The sequence below is a fragment of the Calidris pugnax genome, unplaced genomic scaffold, assembly GCF_001431845.1.
Source record: "Calidris pugnax isolate Ruff unplaced genomic scaffold, ASM143184v1 scaffold371, whole genome shotgun sequence".
NCBI classification, from domain to species: Eukaryota; Metazoa; Chordata; class Aves; order Charadriiformes; family Scolopacidae; genus Calidris; species Calidris pugnax.
The window spans coordinates 289,216-307,120 of record NW_015091373.1 but is presented as its reverse complement, the minus strand read 5'-3'; the positions used below and the strand labels follow the sequence as shown (position 1 = coordinate 307,120).

Here is a 17,905-nt window from a genome sequence, read left to right as displayed (position 1 = left end):
CCCCATCGTGCATCCCTGCCCTCTATCTCATCCTCTGCCCCATCCCACCCTCATCCCCCTGTCCCATCACAGCCCCCCTGCCCCATCGCACCCCCCCACCGTCGCATGCTCTTCTCACCCCATTGCACCCCTCCACTCCATTGCACCCGCTCTTATCCATTGTCTCCTCGTCGCACCACTGCCCCCCCCATCACATTTTGCACCCACTCTGTCCCAGCACGCTCCCTGTCTCCCATTGCTCACAGCTTTCACTCTCTCGCCCACACCCCTTGTGTCCCTGTGCCCCCCTGCCCCACCTTATATGCCCCCCACCACATCCACTTGTCCCTTGGCTTTATGTACCCTCACCTGAGCGTGGGGGCCCTTCACGGCCCCCCGCACCCCTGGCCCACGGCAGGGTGGCACCACAGGCACCGCTGCCTGCAGCCACCCCTCTGCCTGCCCCCAGGCCGCCTGCCTGCGCTGAAGACGCGGGATGAGGGCACCATCTCCAAAACACAGCAGATCATAACTCACCTCAGGAAACAGGTAGGGGGGGAACAAGGGGCATCCTCTGGGGAGGGAGGGGGCTTGTTCCTCCATGCTTTGTGGGGGTCACCCAAGAGGCTTAGGCAGGATTTGCTGCCTCCCCGCTGGATCACGCCCGTTGTGTTTGCTCTGCAGAAGTACAATGCTGACTACGACCTCTCGGCCACGCAAGGGGCGGACACGCTGGCCTTCGTGTCCCTGCTGGAAGAGAAGCTGTTGCCGGTGCTGGTGAGTCTCAGGGGGGCGCATGAGGGACACTGACAACCGAATCCACTCCCTGGTGGGGTGCTGGTGGGCTCCGGTGTGTGTCCCCCTGGCCAGAGAGCAGTCCAGGCAGCAAAATCCCAGGGGCCTGGAGCATCCATAGCAGGGATCGGGATGCCAGGGGTCCTGTGGGGCAGCAGTGGGTTGTGCAGCCAGGGCTGGGCTCTGGCCTTGACCCTGATGGTCTCTCAGCCCTTCACGGTCTCCGGGGCAGCCAGTCCCGTGCTGGGCTCGCATCAGTGTGAGCGGCGCCAGGCACCAGCTCCGTGGCTTCTGCCACGGCAAGAGGCTGTACTTGCTCCAGCCCCACCACAGCCTGGGCATGGATCGTTCTCTGCTGCAGATCCACACCTTCTGGGTAGACGCGAAGAACTATGTGGAGCACACACGGAAGTGGTATGCGGAAACCATTCCCTTCCCCCTCAACTTCTTCCTTCCCAACTCCATGCACAAGCAGCACCTGGAGCGGCTGCAGCTCATGTGGGGAGATGGCTACATGGAGGATGAGGAGAAGCTGGAGAAGGAGGTGAGGGGATGTGGTCGGGGCACAGTGGGTCCTCGGTGGGTGCCCAGAGGGACCCACATGAGGCCAAAATCTTAATTGAGGCCTGGGGTTCGCCCTGGCTGAGCACCCCTGTCCCACTCCCCTTAGCACCGTGGCTGTCTGCCGCGTGGCCGGGTGGGTGACAACCCTCTGTCCTCCTCCTCCAGCTCTACCGGGATGCTCGGGAATGCCTGACACTCCTGTCCCAGCGTCTCGGCTCCCAGAAGTTTTTCTTCGGAGACTCGTAGGTGGCTGGAAGGGGAAGGTGCTCTGGGGCCTGAGAGCTCCACACACCCTGGGAAGCCACAGCCTGTGCATGTCGCTTTGGGGGCTGGGTGGGCTGACAGGGGCCAGGGCTGTCCATGGCACCACAGAGTGGTGCGAGTGGCAGGAATTAAGGCTGCAGGAGCTGCCACTGGCCTCAGCATTTCTGTCCCCACCAGCAGACCTGCTGTGGGGTGGGAAGGTCCTGCTCCCCCTATCCTCACCTCAGGGGCTAGGAGCAGCAAGCCCTCCTGTGGAGGAGCCATTGCCTGGGATGCTGGGAGTGGACGATGTGACCAGGTGGCTTTGGGTGGGGATGGTGGAGGGACAGTGACCCAGTTGCAGGTCTCTGTGCCCCAGGCCGGCCTCCCTTGATGCCTTCGTCTTCAGCCGCCTGGCGCCGCTCCTGAAGGCGAAGCTGCCCAACGGGAAACTGCAGCAGCACCTGAAGTCCCTGCAGAACCTGTGCAACTACTGCACCTCTATCCTCAGCCTCTACTTCCCCTGGGACGGAGGTAAGATGCATCCCCCTGCCTCACCCTCTGGGCTCAGGGTGACCTGGTCCCCCTCCATATCCCTGCTCTGTCCCCCCCAGGTGAGCCCCCAGCCAGTGCCCCACGGGCTGCAGGTGCCGACGGCGGTGAGGTGGAGGAGGACCCCCACAAACGGCGCAACCAGCTGCTGTCCGTGCTGGTGGGGCTGGTGGCAATGCTGGGCTATGCCTTCCTGAGTGGCATCGTCTCCATCCAGCGCGGCGGTGGTGCAGGGCCAGCTGGCCGCCAGCCCATTGCCCTGGCGGAGGAGGAAGAGGAGGAGGAGGAGTGAGGAAGAGCTGTGCGACTGTTCCTCCAGCCCCTGGAACTGACTGTTTTTACGCCGGGAGCCTGGCGGCGGCGTTCTCTGCGGGTCTCCACTCTGTGTCCTGCCGGGAATCGCAGCCCCCTTGGCGGGGAGCACACCTGCCAGGCCAATAAACCTCCCTCTCTCCGCCTGCACCCTCTCCTCCCAGCAAGCTCAGGGCCCTTCCCAGTTTCTCCAGTTGCACAGCCTGGAGCGCTGCAGTGGGCACCGATGGGCTGCCCCGATGCCTGTCCTGCTTAGCCCTGGTACTGCAGCCGTCATCCCCAGCCTCGGGGTGCAAAGGGGACGGGTCAAAGGGGTCACATGCAGGATTTTAGCTTCCTAAAAGCATCTGTGAGCATCTCAGCAGCATCCCCCATCCTTTCTGTAGCAGCTGTGGGGCTGAGCCCCTCCATCTCCCCTGCCCTGTGGCATCCCTGCCCTCTGCCACAAAGTGGCTGTGGGGCTGGTCCCCATGCTGCTGCCAGCCAGAGCTGTGGCACAGCTGGTGATGGTCCCTGGCCAGCTGCCTGCCGCAGCAGAAACCAGTGGCACAGGAGGCCTAGGCTTGTCATCAGGACATGTCCCCAGCCTGGAAGGGACTGGAGGGACACCCAGAGCCCGGCTCCCTGCAGCAGTGCGAGCAGGGCAGCGAGTGGCTGCGGCTGCAGCCGGAATCCCTCCAGCTGACAGCTCTGTTTGCATTCCTCCGTGCCTGCCAGCAGCAGGGAGTTCCTTGCCACTGGCACTGCCAAGAGCATGTCACACAGTAAGCATGGGCTCTGCCAGCGTGGCTGGGGCTGCGTGGGCTGCAGGGGGGTCAGTGGCAGCCACCCAGGTACCGTGTGCCCCTGCAGCACCGCAGTGCTCCCTGGGGACACCCCAGCGTGGGGCTGGGGCCCGGGTATGGCCCTGCTGCCGCGGTTTCCTCTGGCCGCGGACAGTTTACAAGTGCGCAAATGGAAAGGCGGCTCGTGGCCAGGCTGGCTGCGCCCCGGCTGCGGGGTGGCACACAGCCCTCACTTGTTCGGCTGCTGCCACCACCGGCGTCCTCACAGGGCTGCTGCCGGCCACCCGTGGGGGCCCCCCGGCTGTGTCCCCCAGACACGTGCCCCACAACGTGGCTGTGATGGCCGGGGGGGGCTGTGGCATGGTGCCAGCTGCGGAGCCTCCCCTGTACTGGCCCAGTTCGAGGGGCCCCAGCGGGAGGGGGATGACTCAGTGCAGCCCCCCCATGCCCGCTCCCCAATAACGTCACTCGGGAAGTATGAGGTCGATGCTCCCGGTTCCCATTAACTGAGGGGGGGGAGGGAGGGGGTGCTGATGGCTGCTCCGGCAGCAGAAACCGCAGCACGCGGCTGCCCGCTGCAGCTGAGAGGAGAAGCTGGAGCCGCTGACATCAGGGCCCGGCCCTGAACCCCGGCTGCGGGTCATGGCTGCTGTCGGCCCCGGGCCCCTGCCCTGCCTGGGGGACGCTGCGGTGGGCAGAGGGGAGGGAGATGCTGCCCCTCGGGGTGACAGCACCCTGTCTGCCTGCAGTATGGGCCCGCTCCCAGCCGAGCGACCCCAGGGAGCCAGGCAGCGGCATGGTGGGACCCCATGGGGCTCAGTCGGCCCCAAACCTACCTCCTGGCATGGTCCTGCCTCCCAAGCAGGCAGCAAGGGAGGGCGGAGGGGGCACAGGCAAGGCTGTAGAAAACCTGTTTATTTTATGAAAACATCTAGAAAAGAGCAGGCATTGCAGCCCTTGGGTCAAACAGGTCCCCTGGGGCATCATGGGGCTGTGCCACAGCCCCATCCCTGCGCCAGGACCCATCCCCAAGCCCTCCACCAGCACCCTGCTCCTGGTGCCGGCACCTCCCTCCTCCACTGCCATGGTGCTAGGCCGGCTGCTTCCACAGGAACGTCTGGATGGAGTCACCGGTGGCCACGGCCGCAATAAAGCCGACCCGTGGGTCAGAGATCCCGAAGGCCACGTCCATGGGGGAGCTGTGGGGATGCGAGAGGGGCTGGAGGTCAGAGGGGGCAGCTGGGCTTCCAGCTGGGGTGTGGGACGAAACCACTCACCGGTTCAGGACCACCAGGACAACGGCGCCATCAGGGCGCAGGAAAGCCGAGTGCTCCAGGTCACACCGGCGGCACTTCTTGGAGACAGCCAGCCCCACGCGCCGGGAACCCTCAGGGATGAACTTGCTGCAGGAACAAGCAGGCCCTGAGCATGGGGCCTGGGATGGCAGCCCCTTGCCGGCCACCCCTGGCCCTGACCCACCTGAAGTGCCCCAGGTGGTAGAACATGGGCTGCTTGTAGAAGACATCCTTGCTGCTGTCCACGATGACAGGGCTGTCCACGTAGTTCTTGCTCCAGTTGGGCCCCCCCTGGAGGTCCAGGGCCAGGTTCCAGTCGGTCCAGCCAGTCACATAGTTGTTGAGGTTCTGCAATGGGGCAGGTGATGGTGCTGAGGCGTGGGCGGGCACAGGGGGTGACCGGTGCATCCGCAGCCCCCGCCGAGCCCCACCGTCAGGATGCTGTGGCTGTACTTGGTCCCACGGTCCCAGCCGCCCAGCACCACCCGGGGCTCCCAGAAGTAGGAGCCAGCGGAGGCCTCCGTGGAGAGGAGGAAATAGTCTGGGAAGAGGTGGTGGGTGATGGAGAGCGTGAGGTCAATAGGTGCCAGGAAATCCAGGTACCAGTGGATGCCGATGCCACTGATGTAGCTGGCGGCCTCAGGGTCTTTGAGAACCTGGTGGGAGAAAGGAGTCACCAGTGCCCAGGGCTGGGAGAGCCGCCACGGGGACAAGAGAGCCACTGTGGAGACTCACCACCTGGGCCCAGTAGGGTAGCATCACCCTCTGGTCGTCCAGGATGATGAGCTGGATGTCGCGGTGGGAGCTGTTGGCCAGTGCGGGGCCCAGGTCCCGTGCGATGAAGTCCCGCTGGTGCTCGGGGGAGAAACCCAAGCACTGGAAGGGGTAAAAGACGATCTCACCGGCTGTGGGCTCATTCCCCGCCGTCACCGCCCAGAAGGTCAGGTTGTGCTTGGCGTATTCGTCCAGGAACCTGGGTGCGGGGGCAGATGGTGAACGGCCCTGTCACGGCAGTATCAGCCCCAGACACAGCAACTCTGGTGCCCACCGCGCTCCCGCGGCCCCTCACCGGATAAAATACTTGGCCCAGGTCTGGTGATACTTGTCCCCAGGGCTGCCCTTCAGTGTTCCCCTCCCTGTCATCGCACCATTTGTCTTCATCCAGACCGGGGAGGTCCAGGGGCTGGCGTACAGCGACAGTGGCCGCTTGGCCACTGTCTGGGCTGCTTGGAGAATGGGGATCTGGGGAGAACCAGCATGGCAGTGAGCTCTCCAGGCCTGCCCTGGCACCAGCATCGCAGTCATCAGGACAAGACCTCTCCCTCCCCATCAGCAGAAAAGTGCTGCCCTTCCCCAGCCCAGCACAGCCTGTCCCGTCTCGTCTCATCCCATCCCATCCCATCCCACACAGGCTGCGGCCTTGGGCTCACCCTGTGGGACTCACCTTCATTCGTGTGTCCTCCTCTGTCAGGTTGAAGTGCTTCAGCTCAAAGTCACCCTCCGCGTCAGCGTAGGTGTACAGGCGCACAGAGAAGTCGGTGCTGGCCATGGGGACACGCACGAGGTTGTACTCAATGCCTGGGGACAGGGCGGGCAGTGATGGGCATGGCTGGGGTATTCAGAGGGTGCAGCCCCCCTGGCTTCCAGGAGACTCCCAGCCTCTTGGCACAAGGCTCAGCCAGATGCTGAGGAGGGGAGGGTGGGCAGCCCAGCCCCATCACCCAGCAGCATCGCCCTGCCCCAGGCCCACCTTCCTCAGAGAAATAGGAGCGGAGCAGGTGGTTCTGGGCATCCTTGGACAGGGACTGGATGTTGATGGCAGCTGCATCAGTGATGGAGCCACCAAAGCCCTTCACCTTCTGGTACCGCTGTGCCGTGTCCAGGGTGAGATGGAAATCTGCTGGGGACAAACATCATTGCAGCCACCATGCAGGGACAGAGTCTGCTCTCCAGTGTGAGGGTCTGGCCACAGCGGGTACCTGGGATCTCGGCGTTGTGCTGGAAGCTCCCCTCGCTGCGCTCCAGCCGCTTGCCAGCCTTGCTGCTCTCGTACTTGACGTAGGTGCCCGGGGCCGGCAGCACCACGGGGTCCAGCGTGTCGCAGTACGTGGCGCTGCAGGCGCACACCAGCGAGCCGTGACCAAAGTCCTTGGCATCACAGGGACGGCCACCTGCGTCAGGAGGAGAGAGAGCGGGCAGGCACAGGGGGCTGCGGCAGGAGCCCAGCTCACCCCTTCAACCCACCACGGGTACCGAACCCATGTCTGTGCCACTGCAAGCCGCTGACCTCAGCAGCCCGGGGATATGGTGCCAGCACTTACCTGCTGCCCGCAACGCTGCCTGCCCCAGCAGGAGCCAGCCCAGGAGAGCAGTGCACCCAGGCCCCATGTCACCTCTGCTGCAGTGCGGCTTGGATGGATGCTGATGGCAAGGACCAGGGCTGGGAGCAGGGTGGCAAGTGTCAGCAGCCTGCTCCTCTCGCCCTGTCCCATCCCCACGTGGCGTCAGAGACCCAGGCCAGGGACAGCCCCAGCTTCCCCCTGCCTAGGAACCTCGGGCAGCACCAGTACCCCCAGCCAGGGCTGAGCCCCTGCTGTCCTGCCCACTCCCCAATGCTCACCTTCCCTCCTGCCCTGCCAGGGCCCACATCCCAGCCGGAGGTGCAGCCCCCCGGGTGTGTGCTGCCCCCCGCCCACCAGGCTGGCGTTCCCAGCCACCCACGCCAGCTGTACCCGGCAGCTCCGTTCACTCCCATCGCCTCCCTCCCACTCCTTCTCCCTCCTTGTTCATCCCCCAGTGGTGCTGGGCTGTGTCATGCCATGCCATGCATGCTGTGCCATGCCATGCCGTGCCATGCTGTGCCACGCTGCTCCACATGTGCCTGGTGACTCCCAAGCCACAGCCGGGAGCAAAGGGATCCATGTTCCCAACCGAATGAGCACAGCAGACAGGGCTTGCCCAGCCAGAGGGGTTTGGGGCTCAAGCCCCCGGCGCAGAGGGGTCCTGCATTTCCCTGCTCTCTGCAGGTGTCCCCACCCTGCCCACATCCTTCCCGTGACACTGGGCAAGGAGCTTCTTGAGAGAGCATGAGAGCAGACTCCACTCTGCCTCAGGATCCCGGTGCCAGGTGCTGCCCAGAGGCAGGGGGAGGCAAGGGTGGGACGTGACCCCAGCATGCTGCTCCCCGAGACTATGCAGGATGGGAACCAGGGCCAGGTGGGCTCTCCTGCCCCCATCGCCTCCCGCTCCCTGCCTGGGGGCAATGCCCGGCGCCGTGGGCATGGCCTCAGCGTGGTCCTGCTGTTCGGGGCCATCCCCATCTCTGCCAGCTGATGAAGCTGCTGCGGACCCAGGGTACTCACCTGCTGCCACAAAACCCTCTCGCCGCGTCTCAGCAGGGCGGCAGGACCTGTGTCCTGGCTGTGCGTGGTGGGAGGTGACGGGCGTCTGGCAGAGCAGGAAAGGTGAGTCCGGGAGAGGACAGACAGCTCATGGGACTCTTGTGCATTTTGAAAAGGAGCCCGGGGATGATTTTGCAACCTGGCTCCGATGAGAACTTTCAACACTCACCGCAGCATTTGCAAAGCTCCCCTGAAACCTGCCCCAGTGGCCAGAGGGAAGTTTTGGGGAGGGTGGGATGCCCACCAGCCCCCAAGTGCCTCCATCACCCCAGACAGGACCCCCCTGCAGCCACCTGTGCCCAGTGCAGTGCTCCCCTTTCAAAGAGCCCCACAAAAGCAGCCTTGTCCCCCAGGACTGGCCCAGGCAGGGTTAGGGTTCACCGTGCCCACCTTGGCATCTCTGCTGGGGCCCTGCAGCCGCTCAGGTACAGTGGGGGGCTGTGAGTGCTGCCTGCCAGGGGCCTGCTCACCCCTGCCGTGGGGCTGTAACCCCCCCGCCTGAGCCCCACGCCCGCAGCTGGGCTGGGTGGAGCAGGCTGCAGGAGTTTATCATCTGCAAAACAAGTCTGGGCTCGGCACCTTCTAATTTGGGATCCTTCCTAATTGCAGGCACCTGCCCATCAGGAGAAACAGGAGTGGGGCAGAGCCACAGGAGAGGCAGCATCTGCCCAGCCTGGCCCCGCGGTCCCCCTGATGCCACTTGTGTGGGTGGCTGGGGAGGCAGCCCCTCACCCAGGGACCACTCCTGCCACTGCAGCCAGAGCAAAGACACCCCCCCCGCCCAGCAGAGGCTGCAGCCAGTGGGAACCATGGGGGCAATTCCTCCAGCTTCCCCCCAGCCCCTCGCACCCACCACTGGGGACGTTGCATCCCTTGGTTTCCCCGTCAGCTTTTCAGCACAAGGGGAAGGTACAAGCCCTGCAGCAGATGGGATTGCAGACGGCCAGGGAGCACAGAGCCCATCTGGAGGGGCTGCACTGAAGCATTTCCCTGCACACACATCCTTAAGCACTGCTGAACATCTGGGGGTGCAGGGCCACGTATGCGCCTTCCCTGCCTGGCAGAGCTTTGCTCTATCTTGGTCCAGCAAAGGGATCAAGTTTGGGCCAGCGCTACCCAGGAACATTGATAAAAGTGCAGGACGGGCAGATGCGCTCTGTGAACAGGGCTGAGATGGAGCCCGGTGCTGCCTTCATGCTGTACTCCAAGAAAACAGCTGTTAAACCTCTTTTTTTTTTTTTTTTTTTTTCCTTTTTCCCCTAGTGTCAGCAACTCCACAGCTCTCACACAAGGGGAGTTTGCCAAGGAGTGCTCTGGTTTTCTCATTCCAGGACTTCAAAGATGCTGGTAACGTTCCCAAAGGCTGGAGCAAGCAAATACTGTAACTGGTATTTAAAGAGAGCAAACAAGATAGCCAGGTAATTGCGGGCTGCCAGCTCAATGTTGGCCGCAGCCAGAACAGAGGGGAGTCTGTCCGGAGGCCACACCAGCGGAGCATGAGCTCTGGAAGAGATGGCACCAACCTAATTTGTCTGTGAGGTCTGGTGGATGGGGACACTGATACAATTTACTCAGCCTTTTCGGCAGTGTCTGCCCTGGGACAACAGGATATTTGGATTATAAAAAAAATTTTAAAAAAATTAAAAAATAGTAGTCTGGGGAAAACCAATGGGACATATGAAACCAATCAAGAGCTGGCGAGCAGCTGAGTCTCCAGCTGCAGCAATAAACAAGGCAGCCACATACGGGCCAGGGGACAGAGCCCTCTGGGGTACCCCTTGCCCTTTGCCGCCTTTCTGAGGAAAACCGAGCAATTTCCGAGAGCGTAGAGGAAACACTGACGGGGACGGCACATACCGGAGAGAGCGCGTCACAGCTTTACTTGGCGCCCGAGACACATGCAAAGGTTTTAAGGGAGCCACGTGTGGAAGCGTGGTCCAGGAGACGCTGCAGCAGGAGCTTTCAGGGGGCTGGAGGACACCGGGGAGGGATGGGGAAGGCTGGGAAGCACTGGTGGTGGCAGCCCTGGTGGGACCCCAGCGCCAGGACCACATGCAGCCCCTAGTGCAGGGGCAGGACTCTTGGTCCATCCTGTACCCGCAGTGGTGGGTCACCGCCTGCTTCCACCATTGAAGGATGCTGGAAAGGGCAGGGGACCCCCAGAGACCCCCCAGCCACGTGGTGCCCTCTCTTGCCCTGCCCTGGCCATCACTTCCCACGCCACAGGTAGGTCTGGATGGAGTTGGCTGGAGCCATGGTCTCGATGAAACCAACAGCGGGGTCCTGGATCCAGAATGGCATGTCCCAGCCGGACCTGGGGGGCAAGAGGGGCTGGGCAGGTCGGCACAGCCAGAGCCGAGCGTCCCCCCACCTGGGCTGCCCCTCTGACCTGTTGAGGACCACCAGGACGAGGCCCCCGTCAGGGCGCAGGACGGCCACGTGCTCCAGCTGACAGATGAGACACCGGCGGTTGCTGTGCAGCCCCACGCGCCGGGAGCCCTCGGGGATGAACTTGCTGCAGGAAGAGGAGCAGGGGAGGGATCGTGCCCCCAGTCCCGGGCTGGCAGCAGCCCCTGAGCCTCCCCGGCCCCAACCCACCTGAAGTGCCCCAGGTGGTAGAACATGGGCTGCTTGTAGAAGACGTCCTTGCTGCTGTCCACGATGACAGGGCTATCCACAAAGTTCTTGACCCAGTTGGGGCCCCCCTGGAGGTCCAGGGCCAGGTTCCAGTCGGTCCAGCCGGCCACAAAGTGGTTCAGGACCTGGGCAGGCGGGGAAGGGGCTGAGTGGCACTGAGGCGGGCCCCCAGCCCCGGGCGGGCAGTGCTGGGGGTGGCCGTACCGTCAGGATGCTGTGGCTGTAGCTTTCTCCTCGCTCCCAGCAGCCCAGGGACACAGAGAAGCGGAGGGTGAGGAAGCCACTGCAGGCCTCCGTGTAGAGGAGAAAATGGTCAGGGAAGAGCTTGTGGGTGGCCTCCAGGCTGCAGCTGGCCGGGACAATGCTGTCCAGGTACCAGTGAACCCCCAGGCCAGCGACGTAGCGGGCAGCAGTGGCATTGCCCAGGACCTGGGGGAGCAGAGGAGACACCTCATGCCAGGGCCACCAGCACCCTGAGCCCCATGGGGATAAGCACACAGATCCCATCCGCCAGTGGGGTCCCCTAGGGCCACCTGCCTCCCCTCTTGTCCCCTCCTGCAGGCACCGCAGGCTCCCGTCAGCACCTGCACCCCAAGCAGGAAGCCCCGAGCAGCGCCCCGTGTGGGTCCAACACCCTGCTGGGTACAGGGCAATGGGTGTGTGGGGGCAGATGTGCCCCTCGGTGGGCTCCTCGTCCCCCACCGCCACCTGCTCCTCCCTTGGCACCACGGCCCTGTGTGGTCCCTGGGTGCTGCGGGTTCAAGACGAGGGAGGGACATGCTGCACCTGCGGCTCCGGCCTCACTCGAGGCAGGGGCAGGTTTAATTTTCTTTCTTTTCAGTTTGAGGTAATTCCCACAAACAGCTCTTCAGCATTGCAAAGGAACAAGCCGAATCAGCTGAAACTCTGCCTGGAGAAGGAGCTGGGGTGCTGGCCGGCAGGACGCAGATGCCACCGCCTGTCCCTGATTCACCCAGGCACACATGGAGGCGGTTGCTACCGAATTAGCGTCTCCGGCTCCCTCCCTGGCAGACCCGGTCTGCCTCCTGCTCCGTTTGGGGCTGGGAGCAGCTGTTGCCTTAATTTTCAGATAAAACCCAACGCTTTGGTGGGGTGCAGAGCAGAGGGAGTGGGAGGAGCTGTGCAGGGCGAGGGGCTTTGCTCTTCACCGCTTTGGCCCAGTGCGGGAGGTGGATGCGCTGGTCATCCAGGATGATAAGGCGGGTGCGGTGGGGGCTGCGGGCCAGTGCAGGGCCCAGGTCACGGACGACAAAGTCCCGCTGCTGCACGGCGGTGAAGGCAATAGTGGGGAACTGAGGGGGCGTGAAGATGGCTGCGAGGGGCTCGTTCTGCGCAGTCACCGCCCAGAAGGTCACGTTGTGCTTGGCGTATTCGTCCAGAAACCTTGCACAGGGAAGAGGGGGCAGCATCAGCATTGCCTGCCCACCCGCTGCCCACCCCAACTCACGCCCCAGCCCTCCCCTGGTCCTCGAGCATCCCAGCCCTGGGGCACAGTACTTGATGAAGTAGTTGGCCCAGGTCTTGTGGTACTTGTCCCCTGCCTGCCCCTTCAGTGTCCCCTTCCCGCGGACGTCCCCGTTGCTCTTCATCCAGCCTGGGGAGGTCCAGGGGCTGGCATACAGTGACAGCGTCCGCCTGCTCATGGCCGAGGCTCGGTGCAGGATGGGAATCTGCAGGAGGGGGCAGAGGGATGGCTCAGCTCCCACTGCAGCCCCCTGAAACTGGTCGTCTCAGCCCAGGAGGAATGGGAGAACTCAAGTGACCTCTGTGGGGAATGGCAGCCTGCGAGCACCACCCCATGGCACGGTGCCCCGGCTCTGCACCCTGCCAGTCCCAGCCGGGATGTGCCAGGACGTGCCTCAGAGGAGGTGTCAGCTCCCATGGGCTGTCCCCACACACCCTGCCACCCTGCAAGGGGCTTGGTAGAACCCAGGCACGGGGGTCCTAGCACACACAGGAGCTCCAACGAGAGAGGGGACAGGGCGCCAGTGGCAGCAGCTTCAGTCTCCCACCTTCAGCTTCACATCCTCCTCAGCCAGCCTGAAGTGCTTCAGCTCATAGTCATGGGGGATATCATCGTAGCTGTAGGGGCGGACGGAGAAGTCACTGCAAGCCATGGGAAGCCGGATGAGGTTGTACTCAATCCCTGCAGAGTGGGAAAAGCATCAGGCAGCAGCACCGGAGTATCTGCCCAGGTGACGAACGTCCCTGCAGCAGGCACAGCCCTGCGAGCAGCCCCACACTGCTGGCACCACTCACCGCTCTCAGAGAAGTAGGAGCGGAGCAGGTTGTCCTGGGCAAGCTGCGACAGCCCCAGGATGTTGATGGCAGCAGCATCAGAGAGAGACCCACCGAAGCCCTTCAAGTGCTGGTAGAGTGCGGAGACGTTGAGCGTCAGCAGCAGCCCTGGAGGGAGACTTCAGCTCAGGTTGTGGTGCCCAGGGGTCCCACAGGGGCACCCACTGCCCTGTGGCCGCAGCGGGTACCTGGGGCGTGCAGGCTGCGAAAAACACTGCGGAGGCTGCTGGAGCTGGTCCCTATCACCACAGGCTGATAAGAGCTTCCTGCTGAGCAGGAAAAGTGAGACCCAGGGGAAGGGACACACCTCCGTGCGGAGTGGTGGCACAGGAGACGCGGGGCAGCCCAACCAAATCCTCCCAAAGCCGCTTCTTGCTGCCGCTCCCAGCACCCGGGGTTTCTCACAGTGTCTGCAGCAGGAGCCCAAGGGGAAAACTTTGTCCCTCAGCCAGGCCAGAGGGGATGGGGACCCTGGGAGCACAGAGCTGCAGCTAAACAGCCTTTATGGGGAACACGACTCCAAAAACATCGCTGCCGAAGTGGGAGCTGAGGGTGCAGAGCCACGGGATGACCACAGCAGTGGCTCCAGTGTCCTGCCAGGCGGATGGACCTCAGCCCTGGGCATGGGGAGAGCTGGCCCTTGCTGGTTGCAGGCCAGCTGCTCGGGGGTCCTGTCCCAGCCACCAGCTGGTGTGTGCCCCAAAATCAGCCAACGCTTTGCACAAGAATTAATGAGCTGAGCACCTCTCCATTTAACGTGGAGATGGTTGGTCCTCCAGAGCTGAGCAGAGCACAGGGACAAGGGCGCACATCCTGGGACGATTCATCATCCAGACATCAGCTTTTATTACCAGGGCTGGTAAAACGTTAAAGGAAGCTGGTAAGAACCTGAGAAAGAAGCAGCAGGTGGAGAAGCAGTCCTGCGCAGGGACCGGCAATGCTGGAAGCGGGGCTCGCTGCCGCTGCCATCCTGGAGAAATATTTCCCTCTTGTGGACAAACACAAAGAGCCTCCAGGCAGGAACGGGATTTTCCTGGCCCTCTGCACAGCCAGCTTCCCCCAGCACATGGTGGTGTGGGTTCCCAGTGTGGCCGTGCCCCAGAGCGATGCCCCGGTGGCACCACAGCACAGGATGTGCCAGCTTCCCAAGGTGACCCTGTCACGCACTTACCTGGCGCCCTGGGCGCTGCCGGAGCCGGTGCTGGGCTGTGCCCGGCCCACGCAGCGTCACTGCTGTCAGCCCTGACAGCATCCCGGGCCACATCCCGCCTGCCCCGACCTGGCTGACCCGGATCAGCCCCGCAGCCCCAGCCTCCCTGCCTCCTCCTGCCTGCAACTGCGACCTTCCTGCCCTAATCCTTGCCTGCCGCGCTCCCTCCCTCCTTCCTGGGTGTGCCCGCGCTCAGCACCCACTCCTGGCCCCATGCCCGCTTGCTCAAGCTGCCCTAGCTCCGCAGAGGGCACTGAGCCCCTGCTGCACCCCGAGCCGCAGCAGGGTACCCCTCTGCCCCAGTGGTGATGGGACACCCCACAGCAGGGGGACAGCACGTCCCAGGGCAAGGCTGCTGCAGCCTGGCCGCCATCCCTCCCCCTGCAAAGCCCCAGGAGAAGCCTGGAGGTGCCCTGACCCCATCCAGAGCTCACTTGTACCCCGAGCCCACCATGCTGCCATGCTCCTGGAGCTGGTTCTGCCTCCAGCCCCGCAGCCTGGGCTGGGCGAGATGTGATCCACGTGTCCCCCCAGCCCAGTGTGGGGCTGCAGGTGGCTCCAGCTCGGCAGGAAAAGCAGGGAGAGCTGAAGCCTGGCCGCAGTCCCTGCCCAGGGCTTCCACCAAGACGGGCGTTCATGTACTTTGCTCCCACTCCTGCTCCAGGACCTGGAGCATCTGCACACAGGGTAAATCCTGAGCTGCCTGCCCATTCCTAGATCTGCCCTCAAAGGCAGTGGGAGAGCACCCGGGCTCAGCTCAACCCCCTGCCAGGCAGAGCACACTTGAAACTGGGAAGCAAACTGGTGCATGGAGCACCTCCCCGGTGGTAGCAAACCCCACTGCGAGCTGTAGGGAGGAAAGCAGACGGGGTGGCAAGGGAGAATGGGTGTCCCATGGGGCTCCAGGTGCTCCATGCTGCTCCTGGGAATCCCATGGGCTCCGTGCCTGGGCGGCACCCAGCCATGGTGCCCGGGAGCAGGGGAGGGACCTGGCCGTCTCTCTTCCAGCCGCAGACATAGAGGCAGCATCAGCATTTAATGTCGGAGCAGCAGAAAACAGCATTCATAGCCTGTGGGATCTCCACCCCAAGGGGCACTGGTGCCCCCAGCCCTCCTGCACACGCATGGCACTGCACAGCCTGGCTCACTCCTCCGGCTCGCCCGAGCGCTCAGCTCCGCTGTGGCACAGACAGCGGTGAGCCACCTCCTCCGCACTCCCAGGCCTGAGCCCAGGGCACTGTGGGCTCTCCCAGCCCGGCTCAGTCCAGCTCCTGGCCAGCCATGGGCCTCCCAGCCCTGTTACTGCCGCCGCCACAGGTAGGTCTGGATGGAGCTGGCTGGAGCCATGGCTGCGATGAGACCAACCGTGTCGGCCAGCCCAAAGGTGATGTTCTGCAGGGACCTGGAGGGCAAGGAGCAGCGGGGTCAGTGTTGCAGCAGCCCCCGAGCACCAGCGGTGCACAAAGCCTAGCAGGATGGCAGGACATCCCAGCAGGACCCTGGCAGGAGGGGGTCGTGCGGGCTGAGCCACATCGCTCACCGGTTGAGAACCACCACCACCACGGCACCGTCGGGGCGCAGGAAAGCCGTGTACTCCAGGTCCGTCTTCTTGGACTCTTTGGAGGGAACGAGCCCCACACGCTGGGAGCCCTCAGGGATGAACTTACTGCACGGGCACGAAGATACCCCAGGGATGGAGTCAGACCCCAGTAGAGCTCTCCTCCCAACAAACCTGCTCCCCTCCTGACATGCTGCTACTGCAGCCACAGAGCTGGAGCCCAGGCCCCGAACCCACCTGAAGTGCCCCATGTGGTAGAACATGGGCTGCTTGTAGAAGATGCCTTCACTGGTGTCCACGATGATGGGGCTGTCCACGTAGTTCTTGACCCAATTGGGCCCCCCCTCCAGGTCCAGGGCCAAGTTCCAGTCGGTCCAACCAGCCACAAAGTGGTTCAGGTTCTGCAATGGGACAGCCCAGATGTCTACCCAAGGAGCAGGGTGCCGACGGGAGAAGGAGCACAGCAGTAACCCTCTCTGGGGCCTGCTGTGCCAGGTGGCACAGGGGTCTCACCGTCAGGATGCTGTGGCTGTACTGGTTCCCCCGGTCCCAACAGCCAAGGATCACATCTCTCTCCCAGAAGTGGGCCCCGATGCACGCCTCTGTGGCCAGGATGAAGTAATCGGGGAAGAGCTCATGAGTGGGCACCACCGTGTCCTGTATGGGTCCAATGAAGTCCAGGTACCAGTGGATGCCGATGCCGTGGACGTAGCGAGCTGCTGCTTCATCCTCCAGGACCTGGCAGGGAGAGGAGTCAGTCACTGCTGGGTCCCACGAGGCAGAGCGCCATCGCCCCAGCCCTCGCGCTGTGGGAGCTCGCCGTGCTGACGGACCCCCTGCCCCACTCACTACTTTGGCCCAGTGCGGGAGGTGGAGCCGGTTGTCGTCCAGGATGATGAGCCGGATGTCGCGGTGGGAGCTGTTGGCCAGCGCAGGGCCCAGGTCCCGTGCGATGAAGTCCCGCTGCTGCTCGGCCGTGAAGCCCAGGCACTGGAAGGGGTAGTTGTTGATCAGCCCAGCTGAGGGCTCGTTCTCCGCTGTCACCGCCCAGAAGGTCAGGTTGTGCTTGGCATATTCATCCAGGAACCTGGGTGTGGGGGAGAGGGGTGAGCCACGGGGCTTCCCCGGCGCTGAGGATCCCCTGGGTATCTCCCCATCCCCTCACTCCAGGCACTCCTTACCGTATGAAGTAGTTAGCCCAGGTCTTGTGGTACTTGTCCCCTGCCTGCCCCTTCAGTGTCCCCTTCCCCACGAAGGACTCGCTGGTCTTCATCCAGGCTGGGGAGGTCCAGGGGCTGGCGTACAGTGACAGAGGCTGCTTGCTCATGGCCAAGGCTCGGTGCAGGAGGGGGATCTACAGAAAGGGGGCAGAGGGACCACCTGAGCTGAGTCCCTGCACCCACGCACAACCCCACATCCCACCCTGCTCCCTCCCGCTGCTCGCCTTCAGCTTTGTGTCCTCATCTCGCAGACTGAAGTGGGTGAGTTCGTAGTCGAAGGGGACATCGTCATAGGTGTAGGCATGGAGAGAGAAGTCACAGCTGGCCATGGGGAGCCGGACCAGGTTGTACTCCAGCCCTGCCAGGCACAGCAGGGTGGGACAGGCCGAGGTGAGCAGTGGGACAGAAGGTCTCCAAGCCCTGCTGGTGCCCAGGCAGAGGCCTGCAGGGTCCTCGTCACCATCCCTCCCCACCTCCCCTGATGTTCTCACCTTCCTCAGAGAAGTAGGAGTGGAGCAGATGATCCTGGGCCGTTTCAGGCAGGGAAAGGATGTTGATGGCAGCTGCATCAGTGACGGAGCCACCAAAGCCCTTCACCTTCTGGTACTGCTGTGCCGTGTCCACAGTCAGGACAAGATCTGCAGGGAGGGAACCCAGTGTGATGGCAGGTCACACGCAGGGTCTGGCCTGTCTCTGCCGGCCGCGGCGGGTACCTGGGGCGTGCAGGCTGCGCTGGAAGCTCCCCTCGCTGCGCTCCAGCCGCTTGCCAGCCTTGCTGCTCTCGTACTTGACGTAGGTGCCCGGGGCCGGCAGCACCACAGGGTCCAGCGTGTCGCAGTACGTGGCGTTGCAGACACACACCATGGCATCACGGCCGAAGTACTTGGGGCTGCAGGGCCGGGCGCCTGGGGGGCACGGGCAGGGTGGGGGCAGCTGCTGGCTCAGGGACGCGTCCCCACCAGAGCTCTGCTGCCCGCCCCAGGGGGCTGCCTCTGCCCCCGCGCTCCGCACCCCGTCCCCTCCCCCGACACCCCA

The 17,905-nt window shown here is 63.7% G+C and overlaps 4 protein-coding genes across 4 annotated transcripts in view; 1 reads left to right on the top strand and 3 right to left on the bottom strand.

The window, feature by feature from the left end:
* MTX1 (metaxin 1) overlaps positions 1-2,595 on the top strand; it is a 4,922-nt gene extending 2,327 nt beyond the window's left edge. The window contains exons 2-7 of the mRNA XM_014961222.1: positions 246-528; positions 664-756; positions 1,136-1,318; positions 1,504-1,580; positions 1,961-2,115; positions 2,196-2,595. Coding sequence (XP_014816708.1) covers positions 246-528; positions 664-756; positions 1,136-1,318; positions 1,504-1,580; positions 1,961-2,115; positions 2,196-2,425 — 1,021 coding nt within the window. The 3' untranslated portion in view covers positions 2,426-2,595. The remainder of the gene's footprint in view (positions 1-245; positions 529-663; positions 757-1,135; positions 1,319-1,503; positions 1,581-1,960; positions 2,116-2,195) is intronic.
* A 1,611-nt stretch (positions 2,596-4,206) lies between these two features.
* Positions 4,207-7,944, bottom strand: LOC106899466 (glucosylceramidase-like). Its single transcript, XM_014961285.1, has 11 exons — positions 7,888-7,944; positions 6,847-6,965; positions 6,505-6,696; positions 6,276-6,422; positions 5,970-6,103; positions 5,595-5,767; positions 5,261-5,498; positions 4,957-5,181; positions 4,710-4,873; positions 4,508-4,633; positions 4,207-4,429 (listed from the first exon to the last, which is right to left on the bottom strand). The coding sequence occupies exons 2-11, from the start codon at positions 6,911-6,913 to the stop codon at positions 4,321-4,323; spliced, it is 1,575 nt and encodes a 524-aa protein (XP_014816771.1). The 5' UTR covers positions 6,914-6,965; positions 7,888-7,944; the 3' UTR covers positions 4,207-4,320.
* A 1,922-nt stretch (positions 7,945-9,866) lies between these two features.
* Positions 9,867-14,146, bottom strand: LOC106899409 (glucosylceramidase-like). Its single transcript, XM_014961221.1, has 9 exons — positions 14,050-14,146; positions 12,844-12,990; positions 12,597-12,730; positions 12,082-12,254; positions 11,733-11,967; positions 10,768-10,992; positions 10,525-10,688; positions 10,316-10,441; positions 9,867-10,240 (listed from the first exon to the last, which is right to left on the bottom strand). The coding sequence occupies exons 1-9, from the start codon at positions 14,144-14,146 to the stop codon at positions 10,135-10,137; spliced, it is 1,407 nt and encodes a 468-aa protein (XP_014816707.1). The 3' UTR covers positions 9,867-10,134.
* Positions 14,147-15,109: 963 nt separating this feature from the next.
* GBA (glucosidase, beta, acid) lies at positions 15,110-17,859 on the bottom strand. Its single transcript, XM_014961257.1, has 9 exons — positions 17,584-17,859; positions 17,362-17,508; positions 17,095-17,228; positions 16,832-17,004; positions 16,500-16,737; positions 16,164-16,388; positions 15,888-16,051; positions 15,633-15,758; positions 15,110-15,494 (listed from the first exon to the last, which is right to left on the bottom strand). Exons 1-9 carry the CDS (start codon positions 17,732-17,734, stop codon positions 15,392-15,394), a joined length of 1,461 nt encoding a protein of 486 aa, XP_014816743.1. The 5' UTR covers positions 17,735-17,859; the 3' UTR covers positions 15,110-15,391.
* Positions 17,860-17,905: the final 46 nt, after the last annotated feature.